Below are 24,225 nucleotides of genomic sequence, written 5' to 3' on the forward strand. Positions count from 1 at the left end.
TTTCTTCCTTGCCTTGGGAGTTCTGCTAAATGTCCATGTGCCCCATAAATTCTTCATTCTTTGTGTCCACTATCAGTGGTACATCCTTTTCTCCAGGCTTTGTTTACCTCCTGCTAGGTCTGAGATCACTGAAGCATATCAAGCCCTAAACATTAATAATGCAATTCCACCAACAAGTAATTTGTTTTTCTAACACATGGACATCACTTATAGCTTGCTTTTTAGCTGCTATCTCTTTCAAGGATTAAATCTCCCTTCTTCTTGATTAGTCTTGAAAGTATACAAAGATAAACATAAAAGAGCATGCTTTCTTAAGAGAATTTTTACATATTCCACATTTTACAAGAGTAGGAGTAAATGACAATGCTTTCATTACAGAAGCCACACTATACCAAAGTGGATTTACAAGCATTTACTAATGGGCTTCATTTTAAGAACTGATAGCTGTAAACTCTATAGAAGTGTTTAGAGATAGAAGTATACTGGTAAGCAGCTGGTAAGATTCCCACTGTTCTGTCCGTTGAGGTGTAAAAGGAAAACCCAAAGCCCTGAATTTTACTTTTTAAACACAGTTATTGTTGCAGAGGTTGGAGTAGTGATTTATTTATTCATGCTCTCTAAAAAAGTTATTTCTGTCAAATGAACTCTACTAGCCAATCAATGCTCTGATCTTGTGAGTTTTTACATTTCCTCATAACTTCTACGGTGCAATAAAGCACCATTGATAAAACCAGACACCAAACTTCCCTGAGCTTCTGCAATGCTAAGCAAGGCAGGAAACTAAGCATGAAGAGTGCAGGTGTCCAAAAGTCTGTTATAGCCCTGGAGCAGCACTTGTAATAGGGAATTGCATGTCAGCTCATGGTTTAGGACTGTGATGGAAATGGGCACAGAACAGCATGGAGCTAGTCAGGATTCTGGGTTACAACAAATATTTTACTCCATCACAATATTTTCTAAGCCCTTTCTAACCTAACTCACAGTGTCTGATGGGCTGGTGTCCATATATACCTGCCTGTGTGTATTAGAGGTTTGCATATTAGAGGTTTGCATTTGTATTTCCTCTCAAAATCACAAAAAGTGGTTATGAAGTGATTTTAGGGCTCCTGTTGGAGCGAGAGGAGACACTGATCCTTAATCTGATCCAAAATTCTTACTGTAACTTAGTTCTTAGTAAGATAAAATATATAATTCTATTACAGTTTGTTCTATTTAGTGGATATTAAATTGCACAAAATCCTTTTAAATGCTAGTTCAGACAATTCACAGAGTATCCAAAATTGATTATTTAAGTAACATGTCTAATGTGATTAAAGATAAAAATCATCAAATCATAATAGTGAAAATGCTATTGCAATGGCAGTCCTTTCCCATGTGAATTACTATGTGGTAAAACATCCTGATGATGCACTGAAGGGCTTTGGGACCATGGTTTTTTTCAACACATAAGACCATTAAAACCAGCAGAGATTTTTGCAGAGTCTGAAAGCTTTTGGATAAGGCCCAACATGCCAGAAGGTTTCTTATAAAGTTATTTTATTCTCATCAGGTGGAAAATAGAAAACAAATATCCATCTCCCAGCACACACTTTACTCATCAAAGATGTCAGAATATCCAGGACTTTGGACTGAGTTCAAGATCTACTCTGGGATCTTAATAAAGATCCACACAAGAAACCAGACAGAGACCTACTGCAAATGCATTCAGGAAACTGCCTGGGCCACCGTCAAAGCTACTTAAGGCAATTGAATTTTTAAATTAACCTGAAGCAAAGCATGCAGTGTTGATAGTCCTGTGTAAACAGAGAGTATTTTCTTACAGTATTAATTCTCAGAAGTGGAGAGGAAGATAAAAAAAAACAAACCTACCTGCAATAACAATTTAGTCCTGCAGTGCTTATGCACAAAGCCACTTTTTGTCTGAATGAGTAATCCCACCTATTTTAGCTAGGATTTACACATCATATCCTGAATTAGATATGTCTAAATAAACTCAAGTGTGTATCCATAGAGCTAGAAGAAGATTTGATTCTTTTTCTTTTAGCTCTTAGTAAGTTTCTATGACTTTTCAACCTAAGGTACAATTCCTAATATTTTGGATGATATCCTAGCTCTACTGAAGTTAATAGCAATTTTCAAGTTTTCCTCAGTGTTATTTGAACCTCCCCTTTTGTACTTTAAAAATTACTTTTCTGTACAAAAGGACTTCAATGAGGTCAATTTTGTGAACTGGGGATTACTATAGGCTCCTTCTGTAACTGTTTACTCAGTCATAGAACTAGTTTATAAGAGATTCAAATTCCTCAAATTCTTCTTATCCAAGCATTACTGCAAATATCTTTCTTAGAGAGATATGACAATTACTTATTTTAAAAGATAAATGATGTCTGATTTGGGGGAGGATTCAGCATCTTCACTATTTTCCTTTGAGCTAGAAGTATCATTTATCTTTGTAACATACCCTAGAAAAAACCTCACTGATTTGAACAGTTTTGCAGCAGCCTTTAGTGACAATTGTTCAACTTCCACCTTCACAGTACTGCAAACTTCAATGAATTTGCACTTTCAAACATTTAGGCAAGATTAAAATAAATACTTTTCCTGTGGGCTTTTTCACATTTGATTTCTGTTTTGTCAGCCTTTCTAGCTCTCCCATTGCTGTAAAAGGACTAAAACAAGTTATGACGTCTCAATTAAAACAAATAAAAAAGTTGCATTATAGGCAAAAAAAGAGGTCTGTATAGTGCTTATGTAGCTTATATTTTAGCATACTTACAATTTTGAATTAATTACATGCTTTTTTGTAACTGCTGTGGTGCTGCATTGCAGTTACAGTCATACTAGAAGTTTATAGAAATTTCTAATGTTCAGAGCACAAAACCCAGAACTGCTTGTGAACTTGTAAACCTGGTGATAAACCAGGAAAACCTGCATAACTAACACTGTTAGAAGCAATCATAGGAATCCTAGAGCAAGAGAAATGGAAATTGGACGTTATACTTCTCAGTATCTTAAATGTACAAAATATGTAAGTTGCTCTAATATTAGCTGATTTAAATTTTTGCTACACCTTTTAAGACAGTGGTGTTGTATTTTGCATATTCGCAGTCAGGAACTTGACACACAGGAGAAAAATGACAAAAGCACCCACTCAGTGTCCAATGTAAGGAACCTAAGACCTCACATGGTGAGGTCAGCAAAGGCTCAGCATTTTGTAGCATGTTTTCCAAGTATGCTTTCCATTTATTTAAGTTGCAGTTGTCATTATTCAACATTTCAACAGTGAACTGGGAGAGGTGCCAGAAAAATAAGAGGGAAACACATGACAAGTATAAAAATTTAGTCAATGTAGTTTGCAGAACCTCCATTAAACACTGTGTAGCACAAGTAGGACTTGACTCTGGTTAACTTAGACGTGTTCAGTTGTATTATTCGAGAGAGTTCTTTCTTTTCTTGTAGTGTTCTGACACATTTGCTACATATATGTATAAAAATGTGTGTGTGTGTATGCACACATACATCCATACATATGTGCCTCTGTGTGTGTGCCAAGTGAAAAGAAAATAAAATATAATAGGAATAGGACAAGAGACACAATAGTTGATTTGGCTGCACAGCCCTGATTTAATTCAAAATTCAGTTTGCTCAGCAAAAAATGTGATCATGTCATTAAATCTCTTTCCTGCTGAATAATGGGGCCAAAGTAAAGCTGAATTTTTTATTTTGAATATGTGGATCAGTAATCTGGAAGTCTTTATTTTCACATAATTCTTTCCTTCTTTTTTAAAAAGTAACTTTGCTATTATTAAGATATGATATTGCAGCTGATCTCTTTGAAAGAGCTGGAAGTTTCCCATCCTTACTCAGGAAACTACTGCTTTTCAGGGGCAGATCACCACAGGTAATCATCAGTTACCTACTCAGTGCCAGAAGTAAGGAAACTGCCAGCACATCAAACAGGAACGCCATTATCCCAACCCAAGGCACCACCACCACAATCTGGGGCACCATCAACTTGATATGGGACACTTATCCCAACATGGGAAACTGTCACCTCAGCATGGAGCTTCATTGCCTTAATCTGGGGCACTATGACCTCAACCTGTAATTCTGTCCCCTCACCCTGGAACCTCATGACCAAAATCTAGGGGCAATCACCTCAACTAAGGGCATTATTTCTTCAGCTTGGGGACCCACTGCATCTCAGTCTGGAGACCATGACTTAAATTAGGAGCACCATCACCTTGGAGGCCCATTGCTTCCACTCAGCATACCATTGTCTCAACCCAGAACCTCACTGCCTCAGCTTGAGGCACAATCAGCCGAGCACACAGATCCATCACCCCAGCCTGGAGCAACTTTGCTGTAACCTGGGGACCATCACCCCAACTTGGGGCACAGTCACCTCATCTTGGGGCCTTAAGGCCTTAGTAAGAGTCCCAGCTCTCTGCCTCATTCCCACGGAACAAATAAGGGCAGGAGGGGACTGATGTCTGCATCAGAAATATCTGATACAGACATCCTGGCCAGCAGGACTAGGAAAGGAATTCTCCCCCTGTACTTGGCATTGGTAAGGCCACTACCTGAGAACTGTGTCCAGTTCTGGACCTCTCAATTCAGGTAGGACATGAACCACTGGAGCAAGTTCAGAGAAGGGAAAATGAAGCTGGTGAAAGGTCTGGAGCACTGGCCTTAAGAGGAAGAGCTGAGGCAGCTGGGGTTGTTTAGCCTGGAAAAGAGGAGATTCCGGAGAGACCTTACGTCTCTCTAGAACCTGAAAGGAGGCTGTACCCAGGTGGGGATCGGCCTCTTCCCCCAGGCAGCCAGTGAGGACACAGTCTTAAACTGCGCCAGGGGACTCTTAGGTTGGACATGAGGAGGAATTTCTTCACATAAAGGGTGATCAGACACTGGAATAGGCTGGTCAGGGAGGTGGTGGACCCACGGACCCTGGAGGTGTTTCAGGAAAGACTCGACGCGTCACTTAGAGCCGTGATCTGGTTGACACGGTGGTGTTCGGGCAGAGGTTGGAGGTTCACAGATCCCCTCCAACCTCCTGGTTTCTGTGATTCTGTGGAGGGCCCGCGTCTGAGGGGCCCCTCCCCCGGGAGGTCCCGGCGCCCGGCTCCTTCCCGCCCCGCTGAGGCGCCGCCTCTCCCCGCCCGGCGGCGCGCGGGCCCGGCCGGCGCTGCGCAGGAGCGGGGCGGCAGCGAGGGAGCGGCCTCGGCGCTGCGCAGCTCCCGCCTCCCCGGCTCGCTCCTCGCTCTCTCTTCCCGTGCCTGTGAGTATCTGCCCGGCTGCCTGCGCGGTTACCACAACAAAGCCGGGAGCCAGGGGAGACACGGCAGCGGCCGCTGCTGCTGCTGCTTCCTCCCGGGGGTACCGGCCGGGTGCTGGGGCCTGCTGTGCCTCCTCGCCACGCAAGGTGCCGGGAGGGCGGTTGGGGGCGGTTTGGTACGACGGGCATGTTCCTTCCCCGTCTGCGGTAATTTTTTCCCCAAACAAGGTGGGAGACATGTTTTGTTCGTGTGTACATATGCATTATTTTTAACCATTATATAATTTCAAAAATAATTTTGTTTTAATTAGCTGTGTGCCTGCTCGCGCCCCTGCCCGAGCGAGGCGCACGTAGGTGTCCCCCGAGCGCGTCGTGCGCGCTGCCTGTGCGGGGCTGGGCTGGCGTTGAGCTGCCCGAGTTTGGCCGTGCCGCCCTCAGACGTGCGCTCCGCCCCACCGGTGCCGTGCCTGCCCGCTGTGTTCCTCGGGGGGATCGGAAAAGAGGTGGGCGACTCCGTTCTGAGACACCGGGTGCCCTCGTTGTCGCCTCAGTTGTCGGCTTTGGGAGAGAGTTACGGTGCCCTTGAAGTTACCGGACTTTGGGAGACGCGTTGCAGTGATGCCCAGATAGAGTTCAGAGGGGTGTTTTGGTTGGGCTTAATTGGTGGGAATTAAGTCATTTGGAATGATTATTGCAAATAGCTTGCCTCGAGCGTGTTAATCATCGCCAGAGTCACGTTTCCACATTTTCCTCAGAGCTCACGTGTAACTCCCCCTGCCCAGCACAGGGCTGTGTTCTGCAGCAATGGCTCCCAAAGTGGGGCTGGCGTTTGGAAAGGTAACTAGCCACCAAATCTCTTTGCCCCTCTGGATTAGGTTGGAAATCACAAATAAGGTAGTTCTGAAACTGGGCTCCTGCAGCAGGGCGGAGTACTGAATTAATCTGAAAGAGTCAGTGAGATGCTGCAACAAAATGCAATATATGTTGTCTTTGTCAAACACTGGACATTTCTGGGGTTTTCATGGCATTTTAAAATGTAGTTCAGCAAGGCATATGGCACAACTTAATTTATAACATATAATCTTTAACATATAATATTTATGCCTGGTGCAAGTTTTTCCTTTCCAAACAGTTTTTTGAAAACTTGTTTAATTATAGTATGCAAAAACCTGCACATTTATAGTCTTACTATATAATAGAAATAAAAAAAATCTAGTGTTTGCATTTGGACATGTACATATTTTTAAATTGCGTGGTTAAAATTTCTATGCAGCATTCATAAAAACACCAGGACAAAAATGTGGGATGGAATGAATGTAATAGCAATAGCAGTGCTAAATTTCTTTTGTATCCCTGCTTTTGTCTGTAGTGAGGTGCTCAATATAGTGAATAGAATGCATTGTACACATTTTTGCTTCTTTGAAAAAGTAGTTAATCTCTCTTTTTTTAGATAGAAAGTAATTGCTGGAATTGTCAGTTGAGAGAGAACAAAGTTCCACAAAGTTAAATTCTTCAGTGGAGTTAATTGAAGACTAAAATGAAGTTGTTGCTAAAAAACAAGTAAGCTTAAGAATGGGTTTGTGAAATAATTGGCATTTAAAAATAGAGATGTCAGAGCTTTGGACTCTTACTTCTGGAATGCTTCAAGTTCTTCCAACACTTCTTCCTGCTTTTTTTGGTTTTTTTTTTTTTTTCTGTAGTGCATATGTTGTTCTTCTGGTTTTCTAAACCTAGATAATACTCTAATGGTTTAGGATAGCAACCAGAGAAAAGGACAAATAATTTGGGGACATTCTATTCCTTTTTTTGGAACTTAAAGCTGTTATGACCTACTGGGATTTTTGTTCTGATTTTGTGCTTGCCTGCTTTTAGAATGGCATTCAGAAGGTCCTGTGTTTGTTCATAAGACTTACATGGGCTCAGAGGGCCATCAGGACTGCTAAGCCCATTGAGACTTGGAATGCAGTTGGCTGATTGGAAGGCTCAACCCAGGAACACCTAAAAGTGCAAGTTTTGTAGGATGGGTAGCGTGTGGCCATCTGTGGCATAGGGAACAGGATCATCTACAAGCTTTTTAACATCTGTCCTTTCAGATGACTCAATATTACACCTGAAGCTTAGATGTAAGAATCCAAAAGCAAGGTGAATCCTAGGTGAGCCTAGGTACTCCCTAAATTCATGGGAGATAGTCAGACTGTTACCTTACTGCTTCCACCAGAGCTGTTTCTTACAGCTGTTTTATTCTTTGCTTCCTGATGTTATGTTTGACCAAGACATGGTGTAAAACATGATCTGTGTTCCTTGGCCGAGTTATTTTCCATGCAACAATTTCAACTGATGTTTAAGCCACAATTCAGTAATGAGTATTTCTGATTCTTGAGGTGTTTCATTGTAATAATAAACACTGGAATTCCAGGAAACCCATATTATGTTGAATTTAATAGACCCCTCTGTTTCAACATCTTACCTGCTTTTCCATGCTTGATATTTTCTCATCTGAAGAAAGGAGCAAGTCACAAAAATATAATGCAAGAGATTATCTCAAGAGGCTTTTACCTCATTTGCCTCTTACATGCATTCTGAGGAAACAGAAGTATATTTAGACTCTTCCCAAGTGATATTTTTTGAAGCTGCTCTTTCTATACTGATTTAGTGACTGAATTTCTATGTTTTCTCCTGCTCATCTGTACCAGGCAGTGCTTGTTCCTCTTATATAGAAATATATTCACTGAAAATTAAAAATTGCATCTTATTTTCAGTGGTTGTTGAGAATGTAATTGTTACATCTATAAAACTGGATATGTGTGTTTTAAACTGTGATAATAAGCACATCTTGTGATGGAGTGCCTTAGCAGGGAAATTCTTCCAGAAACTCAGGTCTGTTTGATGTGTGTTGAAGCACATCTATGCAAACAGTTAAAGGAAATGCTAATGACACGCCTATTTGTCTAGTCAGGTCACTTAGCACACTAGATTTATAATGTTAGAAGCATGGAAAACATTTGTAGTTTAATGGGCATTTCTGTTGTGGGAGACAGTTCACGTGTTGTGCCACTTGGTAGAGATGGCCTGGCATTCAGAAATATGCAGTGGTTTATCTGCTGTGGTTTACCTCCATCAGTAGTTTGTGGTGTACTTGATTCCTTTATGGTCCTGCCATCTGTTTCAGGACTGGCAGATGTAACTCCAGCCCTTACGTGGCAGGTATGCTGAAGCTTTGCTTTAATAAGAGCAGTTGTTTTCCTTTTTCTTGCATGCAGTTTTGAGCTGCTGTGCCAGACTCTTACCCTTCAGTTGTGGATATCCTGGTTGAGTACATGTGGCCCCCAAATTTAAATCTTGATATCAGACAGAAATACTCTTCATAGATATGTACCAGTATAGAAGGAGTGGGAAAACAAAGCTGGACCTTTACTTTGCTCTTCACCATTGATACCTGGCAGTAGAGTCTGTCCTTTTCTGGGCTTTTTGTACCTGTTCTCTATTATCAATTATCTCTATTATCTATATATTATGGGTCACTTTTGGGAAAGATCAATAACAATGACCAGTTTTTCCCTAGCAGCTTGCTGCCTGCTAGTCTTTGAGGTAGCTGGAGTTGGGACTCTTCCAGGTAGCGAGAAATTGTATGGCAGCAGCCCCAAGAGACTTCAGTGTGGGTGGTGTCACTTGTGCTTGTACAAGTGGAAGACCTTCCAGAAGCTATTGCTACTTTTATCAACCAACATATGATTTGTTGTCTACATTTTTGATTGTAATTGTAAGCTACTTCTTTTCTGCCTGGGTTTAGAGGGTGTGCAAGTAATTTTCTTGGGATTCTCCGCAATGAGTGAGTAGCCATGGTCTATTTGGACAGACCTGGTGGCCATCATCACTCCCATCATTTAACTTCAGTGTTCTCTGACCCAGCCTTTCTGCTCAAGAGGTCAAAAGGTGACCTTTGCTGAAGAGCCTGAAGAGCAAATATTTAATGTGTTTCTATGAGCGAAGTCTGGAGCTACAGATACACACCTCTCCACATTATTGCAGCTTCTCACAGTAGAGGAATGGCTCATTTCTGGCTCAAGAGGAAATATTTTTTATTTTTTCCCCCCTCATTTCTGCCTGTTCTCTCTCCTCCTTGCCTTGTACATCAACTTGAAAGGCTTTGCCCAGCAGCTATGTGCTTGTGTGCTTTCATTTGCTCTAACTATGGTGGCAATTGACTGTGAAGAAGATTTAGTGGATAACTTCAGGGTTTAACAAGTTTAACTCAAATCTTTCACTGGGTACTTTATGTACTTTGTAAGTGTTAGTTTCTGACATTGAAAAATGTTTTCAAAAGGCAGGATATGTTGAAACACAAACCCACATCTAAGTCTGTATCTTCAATTCATGACTTTTCATGTACCATCCCACCTTTGTAGAAGAGACTTCAAATTGCAGTCATCCTAATGGGCTGCTCTTAGGCATTGCCTACAAATATATTTCAGGTAGCGCTGTAGTTGGCAGGTTTGCAGCTGGAGGGGGAAAACACTCAATATGCTTTATGTGATTAGTGTCTTGATCTGTGTTTTGAGATGGAGGAGGATGTCAGAATGCTGCTTGTTGCTTGGGTAGTGCAGAGCAGGCTACAGCAGCTCCTGACCCGTGCAGGGGCCGTGTGGTCTTTGTTCTCACTGGGGAGGGTGTGGGTGTGCTCTCGGTAGGTGGTCAGACTCTGTGTGTCAGCCCTCTGGTGGGAAAGTGTGGGTCTCTAAAGCCCTGAAAGTCAGACTGCACATTCACCCTGGCTGCTTAGCCTCTGCTTTCTGATCTTAAATGGGTCAAGCTTGAAGGGATTAAAAAGTGGTATAAGCTAGTTCTTCCTAAACTAGGAAGAGCTGCAGTCAGGAAGAGACAAAGACAAAAGGGTGGGCTTGGCTGTGGTAATGAGTGATTGTTACTGTTGCAAGGGAAATGGGTGAGAGGTAGAGAATTACATAGGGAGAAGAAATATTACAGTAAAAAAAATCTGGCAAATATTTAATGGCCAGGCTGCTCTTTGGAGTTGATCATGCTTGTTGTTAGAGAGTTTCATGGCAGAAAGCCACAAAAAGCATGTGGCTTTTTTATTTTTTTGTAAATAAACACAGCAGTCAGTAAAATTAGCAGTTAATGGTAAGTATTTGGCTGTAATGGCAGCTTTTTTGGGATTCCAGAGTATCACTTTTTGACTCTGTGTTTTAAAAACAGGCAACACAACAGAACTCTGTATTTCTCACTGAAGTAAAATTACACTCTGTGTTGTATATAAATGTGAAATTGTAAACAGAACCAATTTATTGATTTAAGTAGCTTTATCAGCAAAGTTACCTCTTCTGTATTGCATCACCTTGGCAAATTCCAGCTCTGTTGCAGACACTCTCGATGCAGGAGTGGAATAGGATCTAAGAATACTATCTCTTTGTTTATTTCATCTTGTTTGTTTTTATTTTAAATTAAACAATTAAATTAATTAAAAAATTAATTAGTCTTAAGTTTGTGAATGATTGACAGTGAGAGACATGTCATGTTGGTTTTCCATTAAGATGAAGGCTAAAGTTGGTAGGGACTTACACCAGAGGAGTGGAATATGCATTTGTCAGTGGAATGACTGCTGCTCCTTGGGCAGGGCCAGGCTGCTAAACGATCTCTCCTGCCCTGGTGGTTGCTGTCTGCAAAGCAGTTGTGTCTCAGTTTTCCTAGGAAACAGCCCACTGGCAGGTGGGCTGTTCCTGAATCATGTAGAGTGGGAAGATATGTGCTCCCTGGCTGGCATTAATAGAAAGGAATGTACAAGCTTGTTGCTATCTTTTATCACCTTTTGCCAGCTCTACACTGCCCTTTTGTCTTGAGTTAAATCCCATCCTCACATCAGAGGCTGTTCAGAAGGGTCATTTGAGAAGTGCTGTGACTAGGCATTATAGCTGATGAGATACTGTTTGTTCAGTCTCCTTTGCAGGCATAGCATTACATGAACTAAAAATACATGGATGTGGTTGCATCTCAACAAAATGTTGTATTTTAGGCTATACTAAAGTTTTCAGCTATATTAAGTTATCCTAGTTTGTCTGCACCCACCTGCAAACCTTTTTGCCTTAGCCCCTTATGCCCTTATGTATACAACAGTACTAACATTATTTCAAATCTGTGTTTGAGACACGTGAAGTACACCACATGCCTGCTTTTACCAATCACTTGTAATATTTCTAGTTATGAGCTGGAGAGATGCTAGTTCCTTAAGTAATAAAAGCCTTTCATAATGGAAAATAAACTATTTTATTTTAAAATTCTGCTTCCTAATTTTCTTCATAGAATTGGCTAATTTTCTTCATAGAATACTTGCTAAATAAATATTTTTGGTCTATACTTAACAGGTTGTGTTCCCTTCTGGTTTAGATTACATGAGGTAGAAAATTAAATTTAAATAATGTGTTACTCTTCTGATTGTTTTTTATTTTTCTATTGTGCATGGTTTTATATATTAGCATGTATTATCCTTTTAGGAAGCTGCTTGAGAAAAACTTTCAGGAATTCACACGGTAGTTGCACATGTCAGGCTATACAAGCTGCCTGAAGCCAGGTGTCACAAGAAGTGACACAAAGGGTGGAACCAATAGCCCAGCTGTAGTGCACCCGCACCAGTGCACACAGGATGGGTGAAAGCCAGGAGGAGCCAGAAGCTGTGGTGCTGTGGGAAAACCATGATGTAGTTGCCATCAGGAAACGTGGTGGGGTGATTGTCATGGCTGCAGTGGTGCAACGGATGCTTGTAAGCTCCTCAGAAGGAACATGCAGGGAAGGAGAGGTGGTGGGGTGACCCTCTGTGTTAGGGGTGTGTCGGCTGTGTAGAGCTCAAGGACAGTGATGGTATGGCTGAGTGCCTGTGAGTGAGAGCCAGGGACAGGGCCAGTAAGGCAGTCGGTCCGAGGGGTGTCTGTAAAGGAGCACCCTGCCAGGATGGAGAGGCAGATGAAGTATTCTGTAAGCAGCAGGATGGTGTTTCATGGTGGCTAGTGCCTGTTCTTGTGTGAGACTTTAACTTGCTGGATATCTGCATTCCCAGAAGTGTTTTACTCCTTTGTTTTGTTGCTCTTTGAAGAGTAAGGTGCTTTAGAGAGTTATCTTTGTGGTCCTGAAAATTGATCTCTGCTTCTGTTGCCTAGTAGTGTTTTCAGTTTTATGCAACATCTAACTATAATAAGTCTCTTTTCAGTTCTTTGGCATTGTGATTCTTAAAACCATAGGAGATTGCAGACTTTGGTTTTATGTTGTGATTTGAGGAGTGTATTTTCAATTCCTCTAAGCCAGTATTATTTGAGAAGTGGCAGAATATCTGAGTGACCTTTAAAAACTCTGTATTTTGAAGACATTTTAGCTAGAACCTTTCCTGGAAATTCCTTTTTTCCACCTTCGTTTGCCATGGCAACAAACTATATGTGGTTTAAGGGAGACCATCCATCCTGTAAAATATTCTGGTTCTCTGGCCTTGCATGGTTGCTTCCACTGTCATCATGTTTGATTTTCTTGGGTTTAAAGAATGTTACATATTTATTGATTGTAGCTTACTAAATTATTTCAACACTGAAATCTGTTGTAAAGAGTAGGAGAAAAGTGCCTCTGGCTCGATGGGACTGGTAGTCTTTGATACTGGCTGATTTTGTTTGGTTGTGGGGTGTTGAGATTTTTTTATTTTAACTATATGTGTATTACTAATGAGTGGAAACTTTTGTATCCTCCTGCCACATGCATAAGATCACACACCATAAAATTCTGTAAGAACTAGGACATAATAGGAGCAGATTTGTAGAACATAATGGTTAACACTGAAGTCCTGATGTCTGCAATATTATGTATTTGGACTAGCCATGATCTGGTCCCATGGCCTGAATGGTAACTTCTGTTTTAAATGCGCTGGTTTCATGCCTGGATCACCCTTTTTAAAGTCTAGGTTCATTTGAAAGAATTAAGTTTCCCTACTGTACTGTGGAGTGTGAGTTGCAGCAAAGCAAGCTCCTTGTCCAAACTAAAACATGAACACTCACACACCCACAATCTGTCAATTTAACCTTGGAGCCATGGATCTTTCAATGTAAATTGAAATTTCTCCTAATTTTAAGTACTGAACGTCTGCAGTGTGTATGGCTGTGTCAGCCAAGATGGTGACATACTAACAAGGTTTACAATATAAAATTCCAACTAATGATAGCTCATTAAGTGGCTCTAGCTTCAAATGGCTCTACCTTAAAGGGAAAAAATAAGACATGTTAATTGCTTGTTTGTAATAGTTAAGGTTTTTTAGCCACTAAGGGTGTTTGACAAATTTGCTTAGAAGTAATAGTTTGGAAATTGTGATGGGTTGGCTAAAGTAAAGCTGTCTGGTCTAACATATGAGCTGTGTGCAATAAGGTGGCACTAAATTTTTTCACTGAGCTCACTATGAAATTATCTTTAGCAACTTCATGAAATTAATTGCAGAATTATAGATTACTAGAGCTAAAAGAGTGAAGAGCAAAACTCTTATACTAAAAGTGTATTTGGGTCTGTTTTTGCACAAATAATTGGAAATGTTTTCTGATGCTTGCAGGTGACACGTCATATTTTGTTATGGACCATTTTGAAGACATATCAGATGGTGAAGTGGATCATGCCTTCTTTGACAGCGACTTTGAGGAAGAGAAAAAGAAAGCTGAAGAAAATGGTGAACATGTAGAGAAAGGAAGTACAAAGGCAGCTCTTGCAGACACTGATTTGGTTTCTAATTCAAAGGATGAAAAGTATTGTGAGGAGGAAAGTGAAGAAAAGCAGATAGATTTACAAAGGGGTCAGTCCCCAGAAAATAGCAACGGTCCTGATGAAGAAGCTCCCTCTTTGACAGTTTCTCCACTTGCAGAGAATGCAGGTACATCTGGAGCAACACCTGCAGCAAATAGAGGAGCAGAGGAGATTGTTCCGGCTGGAATTCCTAAAATAGTTAAAGAAGGTGAAGAAGATTATTATACAGATGAAGAAGACAGTAGTGATGATGGCAAAAAACAGGTTAGACCAAAGTCAGCTAAGCAACCAAACACAAAAAAGGCTAGCAAAAAATATAGTATCAGCTCCTCCTCCTCTTCCTCCTCCTCCTCGTCCTCATCATCATCATCCTCAAGCTCAGATACAGATGGTTCTGACACAGATTCTGATAGCTGTTTATCAGATTTATCTCATTCTTCCCCAAAAAGGAATGCTTGTAGAAATGCTCTTCTGTCTCCAAAACAAAAATTCAAGTCAGCAATGAAATTAGCAGAGGGAAAACCAAAGCTTGGTGATGACCTGGAGGAGTCTGAAGACACAGTGACTGACGTAACACCTCTGTCAACTCCAGACATCAGTCCTATCCAGTCCTTTGAATTTGTAGCATCAAATGATAAGAAATTAAAAGTAAAGAGACAGGAAAATGTGAACCAAGAATTATATGGTAATTTGGAGAATTTAAGTACAACACTAAGTGTGCAAAACCTATGGGGCTGGCAAATTCAATCTTGTATCTGTATTTTTTTTCATTAGATTCCGAGTTTGATCGCAGATATAGTCGAAAAGTATTGCATGATGCCATGGACCTGAATCAGCTTCTGAAAGGTGATTTTTAAATTTTATTTTTACTAAATACAGCATCTGCCACTTGTTGAGAACAGCTGGGTTCTAATACACAGAGAGAGTGGGATTCTCATACACCATGTGTATTTTTAAAACTGATTGCTGTTTAAGTGGTGTTGATCTAATTCTTGGAATTCTTCTCTGTGTAATAGTACTGATTCTGCAGTAGAGAAAAGAACCATGCATTGGTTTGCATATACCCAGATGTAAGATACACAGACAGGGCGAATCTAAAAAAGGTCTGATATATTAATAAATTGGGCAATGAAACTGCACATGGGTCTTAAGGTGTACTGGACTATGGCACAATTTAATATCTAAATTAAAGCATCAGCCTTTCTGTTGAAAGGCTGGATCATCATCCACCAAGACTGAAAGACAATCAAAATTTCATTGCATTATAAATGGTATTCATATACTTAAACTTCTAGTACCTTTTTGATAATTAAGCAGGAGTATTTGAAGTTCTTTTCTGAGCTAGGTGTCTGACTTCTAAAATACCATAGGTTGAGTAAAGGTGTTTTAAAAAGAAAAATAGCAGATAATCTTTACTTAAACTCGAGTGGTTGCTTCTGGCTAATAGACTTTCAAAATCTTAATAATGAAGCCTAAGAAAATTTGCAATCTCTTTGCCTGCACTCATTGCAAACCTTTATTATGTGGGTTAAGAATGCTATGGATGATCTCAGGTGCACATTTTAAGGTCTACATGGTGCTTTTGCATTTGTTTTCATGCCTCAGAGTTTTCAGTACTAAAATGTGTGGAATAAAAAAGGCTTGAATCAAGAAATCTTCTGATCTCAAGTGAGGAAAGCCTCTTGCAGTTTAGGTCTGGTACATTCCAAGCCAGGTTTGCTGTGTTGAAGTAAGCCTGGCACGACTACAACTGCATGTGTTGTGTTTCTTCACTTTGCACCTTGCCAGACTGAGCTTCTAGTGAAGAAGGATTTAGAATGTGTTGTACACTTAGTTTAACTTGCCTATGAGTTAGAACTGAGGATTTTACTTGTATGGAAATTCTTCTGATGATAAGAAAAGCAACACTAGCAATCAAGAAAGGTAGAGCTTTTTCTCATCCCTGACAGTCCTTGTGCTTCATTCTTTCATACTAGAAACAATTCCAACCAGTTGTCAAAACATGATGTCAGAAGAATTGTTGCTAGGCAATTGAAATTATGATGTCCTTTGTCCGTATTTGTTCCCCATTAGCAAGAAGCTATTTAATAACCAGTGATTACCAATGGATTCATCTCATCCCTGAAACAAATGGATATTATTGCTCAGAGTAGGTATTCTCAGAGATGAATCTCCTTTGGGGAGAGGAACAGAGTTTTCAGTTTTTTATCAAAACTGAAAACCAGTTCTGAGTAGAGTTCATATATGGTCTAGCAGCTAATGTTCCTGATTAATGTGTATATTACTCCCAAGTGCCTCTCTAAATCAGCAAGCACAACATAGCTTAATTAGTTTGGGCATTTTGAAGTTTAAATGGGGCAGAATTATTAATGGTGGAAAGTAACTAGTCTGGGAAAATAGGAGCTAATCTTATTCTGAGTTATTGCTTGCAGATTTTTTTGTACACATTAGGGGGGAAACAAGTGCAAATAATTTTCTCCCGCCCACCAGTCTCCATTAAATGTTCATCAGAACTGCATAGGCATAAATGTTGCTTCAAGTGAGAACACTGCAAGCCCAGACCTGAGTGCATGAAAAAAACTTAAATAATCCTTATTTGGTTTTAAAGCATAATATTCTTCCAGTACTTTATACTGATGAAGCATTTTATTTAATTTTTTTTCAAATATTCTTGTAATATAGCGGGACCCAAGCATTTACAGCAGTTATACAAGTTTAATTTCCCAAAGTCACCAGACACTTGGAAAAATTTCCATGTGATCTGTTACTATGTTGTTTCTATGGGGCACACAGTAATGAATTTTGTATGATTATTCACATCATCAGTGCATACATTTGGGAGCTCTGGAATCTCTTCTATTAAAAAAAGAATTGCAAGAACAAAAAATTTGTTTCTTTGAACAAATTTCTTTTTGCAAGAAAGAAACTTGTTCAAAGAACAAGTTTTGGACTAGCACAAGAGTCTGGTTATTAGAGGCAGCAAGGTGGTTTGTATCTTAAAGCAGAATTAATTTGAAGCGTTTAGAAACTGTTGCAGTTAAATTTAAAAGTAATTGAAAAAGTTTTTGCTTTATGTCTCCTTTACCTACTTGTTTTCGTATTGAAAATTATTCATTTGTAAGCATTTAAGAAATTATATTGGACAAATATTTGTCATGTCTTTACAACTCCTAAAGCTATGCTTGTTCTTGATAAAAGCCAAATTTTCTATTACACATTTCTTAATAAGATAAAATCTCACAACACAATTCTAGTTGGAAATCTCATAGTTTTCCTGCTCTTTATTGCACTTTGTTTTTAGATGGGTAGTGCTGATAGCAGGTGTGATTATAAATTTTCAGGTAGAAGTACAGTTTTTCTGTTGTTTCATGATGTTATATATGTCTTTGTATGCAATTGTTTTGTGATTCCATGATGTTTCCATTTTGCTATAAACCTTACAGATACTTCAGAAAAGTAATAACTGAAAGAAATATTCTAAACCTATACTAATAAAAAATGTCAGAGCTATTTCCTCTGCTGTACTCTTGAGTAATCTGAACACAAAAAGGGAATTAAGTATGACAATGCAAAAACAATCTTTTACAATCTATTTCTTTGAAGGCAGTTTTATAAATCACCATGTTAGAAAGCTGGGAATAAAATAAATTGGAAAATTTTCTGATGCGATTTTGCCTGATCCTATGTCTTGATTATTATGCAGATAAAGAGATGGGTTAAGTATATGAGTGTGAACTAAGCACTCATCTATCTCAACCCATTTTGCTACAGATTTGCTCTGTCTCTAGACAGATCTCATGATTTCTGTAGTCCAGAACAGAGTTGTCTGCTAAAATTGCTCTGTATCTCTTTATCTAAATTTGTTTGGTATCAATACAGTGAGATAGCACGAGGTATATACAGTGCTAAAGAATTTAGTACTTTGTGTTTTCTTCTCTGTAAAATGGGGTTGATACCTGCTTATTTTACAGAAGTGTCTGTGAGAATTAGTCTGTAAATCCATGGTATTAGCTATTATTAACTTGAGGAGGCGGTGTGCTGGGGTAAGTAGGGCAATTGGCCACAGACTGAAGTTCTATCCTTGAAGCTCTCACTGACCTCTGTGCTGATAAATCTTTTTGCCTCTACTATGCCTTAGATTTTTAAAATAGAGGTTCCTCTGTGAAAAGCTCTATAATATAAATATTGTGATTATAAAAGTAAAAAGCTCTGTGTTTCTGAATAAAATCTATTTTAGAAAATTAAATAGCCACTTCAACTCAACATGAAGCAATCACTTCAACTTTTTTTTCCATGTAATTTGTCACTCAGGAAATAGAACAAGTTTTGATAACTGAAACTTTGTTCTCTTCAGGGATATGTTATCTGTGTGCTCATTCATGCTGAACTAGTGTATTTGTAGAAAAGCTGCTAAGCAGTATCTAAATTTAAAGTAGACTGCAATATACACATACCCAAACTGTAGAGTTGAACTAAGCATATATAGCTGTTCTATGGAATTCTCTTTAGTGTGTATGTTCAGAGTTTGAACTAATTTTCTGTATCTGTGTGTATTCATATGCTGGGTTTTCACAGGCCTAGAAACTCATTTTGAGGTAGAAGAGCAATTGCTAGCTTGTTCATATGTTTAGAGTTTCAGAAGAGATTGAAAATCTGCGAGATTACGGAGAGATACAGGCTTCCCCCACATTCATGAGAAACTTCGTAATTATGGAGGGGAAAAGTCCAACACCTCTAAGATATCTTTCTCATGATATCAAGAAATAAATAGCAGCCCTATTTAAGCATGTTTAAATAGGGAAATTTGTACCTGAAAAGGACATTGTCCATTTCTTAAAAAAAACCCTCCAAATCTTTAATTCTCCAAAATCCCTTTTAAAGGGCTCTGTGGCCTGCAATAATGGATATTATAGGAAGTATTTGTTTAGAGATACCACAGGGAAATAGTTAAACTATTAGATATTGATGAAGAACTGTGATTTATTTAATCCTTTTGCACATGTGGTAGTGTAGCAATATAAAATAAAATACCAGTCAAGTGTAAACATTGAAGCAGTTTATATTGGGATTGCAAAAGATACACTGAAACATACATGATTTTCATTTTAGCCTTAATTCTGTTAGGATGGCTGTATCATCCTGTCCTAATGCATTTGACTTGCTAATTATATTTTATATAAGGTTCGGCCTTTTTCGTTCTGGAAGGTTATTTCAGTGCTTAGAAGTTGAAAGCAATAAACAGCTTGTTTATGGCTTAAAAAAAAGTCAGGTATCTCTCCATGGAAACCAGCTTTCATAGAAATCCTGTGAATACCAGGGAATTTTCTTTTCCTGCTTACCAGCAAATGAGAACTAGGCTCTACACTGTGCAAGTTGTTATGCAAATGTTGCTGCTTATTTATCATCTACCCCAAATTATATTTAAGGTCTGACTGACAATGAAAGTAACTAGTGGTTTAGTTAAGTTACTAATTACCCACTGATAGAATACATATATGAGAGGTAAATCATATTTCATTGTTCCAAGACTTACAAACTCTTTAGAAGCTTAAATCATAACCTTAGAACTGTAGTGTTATCTCATGTTGTCAGTGGCCACTGCAAAAATAGTCAGACTATTCAAACACTTGGGCTTTGTGATTAAAGAGTAGTGTGGGTGAATGATGAATAAATCATTGAAATAACTATGAAACTCAAACACCTGACTTATATAACATGAACTGTGCTCTCAGTATTTAATAGCATTTGGAATCTTACATTTTATTTGCTTATTGATAGTGAATTGTCTCTGGTTTTGTGGGTGTGTGCTGACCTCACTTTGACACCTACTGTCTTTGCCATGAAAGCAGTGTTGCCAATGAGTGGTAGTATGCATTCAGTGCATAATGGACATACATTCCTGCTGTGGATTATCTATTTTTCTGTCATAGCAAGTGTGTGGAGAATAGGAATATGATGCTGTATAAATGGTGATTTGCAGAGGCAGGTTGGACAGATTTTCAGTTTGGTGATTGGAAGCAGTGGTAACTATTACTGCTGCTTTGAAATTCAGAGGTCAGAAGCGTCTTTCTGAACCATGGAAAGAATCACCCTGCTTCAGGGAGACCTACAGAAGTTTTTCCCTGCTGCTTTCTATATTGCTTCTGTGACTTATTTGAACATCATTTAAGGAGTTGTGATTTCTTCTGCCTATTTGGTTAGGAATATGTATGCTGTAGTATTAGTGGTGCTCTTTCACAAAAATGACACAGTATACATTGTGTTGGCTTGTTTTTCTACTAAGCTTTAGACTCTGCTGTGACACAGTTCCTTTGCAGATCAGTGTTGCATTTGTGTGGCTTAAAAAAGACAATTTATGGGTAGGGTCCAGTAAGTTATGGTATGCTTTGCTGTGGTGTTTTCTGATTAAATTCTTCCTGAGCATAGATCTTAACCAAGTAAAACATAACTCCAATTAATTAACAGTTTGAAGAACAACAAACCAGGTACTTTTACTGTGTTATATGATCCAATGCTTTGGTGTATTGCAGCAGTGTTGCAGCAAAAAGCTAGTTGTGAAGTTTCAAATGGGTTCTTGGGTCATATAGAAGGATAATAATAAAAAGATTATTTAAGGAACTGGAGAGTTTTAGATTGGTATTTTCATTCCATCCCCTTGAAAAAACACTTGCTGCTGTATGTGTTGCACTGGGTCTGAACTTCTGATGCAAAATTAATGAGTCTTCTGTAATTTAGCCATCTGTCAATAGATCATTTACTGGGTTTTGGCAGTTGTCTGCTAAGGCTTCACTGAGTAACTTCACAACAGAACCTTTGGGGTGTTCTTAATTCTTTCTCTGTATTAATATATTTCTCTTGAGTTGTGATAAATTCAATATTATGACTGTTAGCAAGCTCTCAACCTCAAAAGTTGCCAGAAAGCTGTTTGCAGTAGTAAAGCCAGTTTCTACATTAAGAATAAATAAATAATAATGAGGCTAAGAATGAACAACATATGGAAGAAAGTGGGGTGGAGTCTCTTCCTGCTGACACAGGTGGGAAAGGCTATCTTTGTGGTGAGGTGATAAAAGGTGTGAATGAAGCACTCTAGAAGTGATATATATTTAAAGGAAAAAGGCTAAGAAAAGGAAGAAGGAAGAAGAGATGAATGAAAAAAGGAGAAGTCTGTGTGTTGAGGGGGGATGTGGCTGAAGAAGCTGGAAGATGAGAGTAAAGTTAGCAACATTTTGTCCTTGTGTATACAAGTAGTACCCAGTAGAGCAATGCATGGATATGTACATAGATATGTATTCACTCTATTTGCCTGAGAGCTTCTGATAAAATAGGGGGTGTTTAATGCTGCAGAAGTTACATACCACTATCCCCAGGAGATCTGAGTGACAAAGTAAAGCAGTGCTTCTCGAGCCCTGTGTGTAGCAGTTGCTCCAGGGTTCCTTGAATCATTGTTTCTAGTAGCATTTACTGACCAGCTTTGGAGTAAAAGGGAAAGCCCTTTGTTCCATGTCATTGCTCTGGTTTTATTTTTTCATCACACCTGACAGCAGTTTACCAGAAAAGTGAACAAGTCAGAAAATAGGTAGTAAGTAATTACCTTGAAGCATTTTTAATCTCTTTACTGGCTACAGTTCATAGTTACACCCAAAGGATATAAAGTCTCTGCCAAAGTATAACCTGCTATCTAATAGTGAATTAAAAGTCACTGACCAGTGAAGGCATGGAACACGTATTTGTACCTGAAAAATTCTTTATCCAGAATGCAATTGCTTTAAATTGATTTTGACTAGTTGGCACCTTCCAGAGAGGCAAAATAATTGTTGGAAATTTGTGCTGACGGTCATTCAGAAATTTAAATGTCTCCTGTAATAGACTTCATCATCAATAGCATTGATGCCACAAGACTAGGTCAAAACTTGAGTTTAACAACTGTTCTTTGTCTCAACTGTATTTCCACTTTTGCATATGACATGCAGTCCTCTTTAACCCATGAGGTGCTATGGCTATAAGGCAAAAGCTCCATAATAATACAATTATCAATTATGTGACATGATATCTTCTTCACATAGTTGTTCAATTTACTGTCATCTGGCGGTGTCCTGCAGTGCTGATTTTGCCTGTTCCAATAAAGGCATCCTGTAATATTTTCTACTGAGATGTATGCTGCAGCTTGATGTGAATTGTGCAGCTCTAGTTATTTTCTTTGCATTTTTCTTTGTCCCTTGTAGGTTTATCCAGATGAGTCTCATTCCAGGTTTGTCTCCTCCAATGGTGTTGATGGCTGTACTAGTTTTACCTTGAGAATAACTTACTAAACTGTAGAGATGTTTCTCAAGACATTTATATTGTATTAACCTGTTGGTTGGCACACTTGATCTGCGCTAGTTTACACTGGTTTTGAGGTGATTTGCATCTTCTCTTGATAAGAAATAGCAGAATTTGCTGCTGTGGGCAACCTCACAGTTAGAGCTGCCTAGGGACAGTTCTTGTCTATATTGGCTAGTGTGCTGATACTGCAACTTTAATGAATTTCACCATTCATCTAGAAATTAGTAAATGTTTGAGTTTTACATTTTGAATACCGTTCTTAAATTTCTCAAAGAAAGTAGCAACATTTACTTGCATCAATTCTGAAATAAAATCAGTTGAGATACTGCAAGAAAGATTTAATTTCATCTTGAAGTGAGAAAATGCTCTTCATTCTTTGAGTTTTCTTCACTGTTAGGCTGCCTCAGACATCTCTTGTGAACAGATTGCTAATGCAGAAGTGTTTGCTGAGGAAATATTACTGCCTGCCTGGGTTTGTTTTTTTTTCTTTCTGCTTTGAATGCTTTTTTTGCCTGTGTGGGACTTCTAGGGGTAAGAATGAGGGATGTCTTCTGAAGGCGCTGTGATATTGGAGGAGTGTGGGGAATGGCACAAGTAAGGCTTTTTTTGTCTGTGTCTCAGCTCCAAGAATCTGTCTAATCTAACCAGGTGCTGCCATTCCTGTACCACAGCTAATGCAGTGGTTTGATGGGATAACACCACGACAGCAAAACTCTCACACAGCAATTGCCAGAAGACTTGCTGCAGAGCTTTAGAAAGCAAAGGCTTAGAAACAGCAAAGCTCCAGTGGAACTGTAATAAATATAGCTGGCTCTGGCTGAGAGTGAACTTTTCCAGTTATCTTGCAATTGTGCTCATCAAGTTGCTGTGTATTTTTAAGTGTGCATTCTTTGTCTTGATACCTTATTGTCATTATTTGATTGTTGTTTGCTTACTGTTTAAAATTTCCATGCCCCAGTAATTTTTCTTTGTTATATGTGCTCATTCATTTCTCTCCATCCATTCAATTTACTTTTCATCATTCCCTTTGCATTTCCTCCACCAACACGATGAATTGCTTTAGGAGTTAAGTTTCAACAAAATCACTTCAGGAAATGCACTTTGTGCCTCTGTGTCAGGCTTCCCCAGTGTAAGTTTTCTGTCTGAAACATTGTATCTATTCCGCCTCTTAACTGAGATGGATACCTTAGATAAACTTGGGAGCAGAGTTTAAATTTTTTTTTATGGCAAACATCTAAATACTAATTTATGTTTTAATTCTTGGTTCTGGTTTATGTTTACTCCTGGGTTCCTGAAGCTGTGTTTTCTGATCTCCTTGTTTATTTCACCTTTTTCTATTTTAAAGCTTTCTTACAGTTGGATAAAAAAGAACAAAAACTAACCATCGATCTGCCATCTAAAGGAGTAAGGAAAAATTTCTCTTTCACAAATGAAGAAGTAAGACAGATCGATCGGGAAAACCAGAGGTTGCTGAAGGAGCTGTCCAGACAGTCTGCAAGGCCAAGGAGAAGCAGCACGCTGAAGAAGGTGTCTGTACCACCAGCCAGATTGTACCACAGTGCCCTCAACAGGCAAAAAGAGCAGCAGAGGATTGAAAGAGAAAACCTGGTGAGTTTTCAGTGTGGTTGTGGATCAGTAAATTGAGAGGGGCTATCTCTTGTCAGATGAGCTGTTGCTAAATATTTAGAAGATAAATGAGGCAACGCATGGACATTTACTGCAATAAGTCTTCAATAAATTTCCATTACTGTGGTGTTGGAATAATTGTTCCTATGGGTGAGTTTCTTGGATTTTTGGGAGAGAGGTGGGAGTAATGATGGGTTTTTTTCAGATGGAAGTAGATTTCAGTT

The 24,225-nt window shown here is 39.0% G+C and overlaps 1 protein-coding gene across 2 annotated transcripts in view; it reads left to right on the forward strand.

The window, feature by feature from the left end:
* The first annotated feature begins 5,074 nt into the window (after window positions 1-5,074).
* The window catches only part of CFAP97 (cilia and flagella associated protein 97), a 29,614-nt gene continuing 10,463 nt past the window's right edge, over window positions 5,075-24,225 (forward strand). Inside the window, exons 1-4 of one of the 2 annotated variants that reach the window (XM_059470818.1) lie at window positions 5,075-5,281; window positions 13,866-14,738; window positions 14,828-14,899; window positions 23,721-23,983. In XM_059470818.1, coding sequence (XP_059326801.1) covers window positions 13,886-14,738; window positions 14,828-14,899; window positions 23,721-23,983 — 1,188 coding nt within the window. In that variant the 5' untranslated portion in view covers window positions 5,075-5,281; window positions 13,866-13,885. Of the gene's footprint in view, window positions 5,282-5,324; window positions 5,507-13,865; window positions 14,739-14,827; window positions 14,900-23,720; window positions 23,984-24,225 lie in introns of those variants that run through there. The other variant, XM_059470819.1, reaches the window with a different exon arrangement.

This window comes from Ammospiza nelsoni, chromosome 4 (assembly GCF_027579445.1).
Source record: "Ammospiza nelsoni isolate bAmmNel1 chromosome 4, bAmmNel1.pri, whole genome shotgun sequence".
Lineage (NCBI taxonomy): Eukaryota > Metazoa > Chordata > Aves > Passeriformes > Passerellidae > Ammospiza > Ammospiza nelsoni.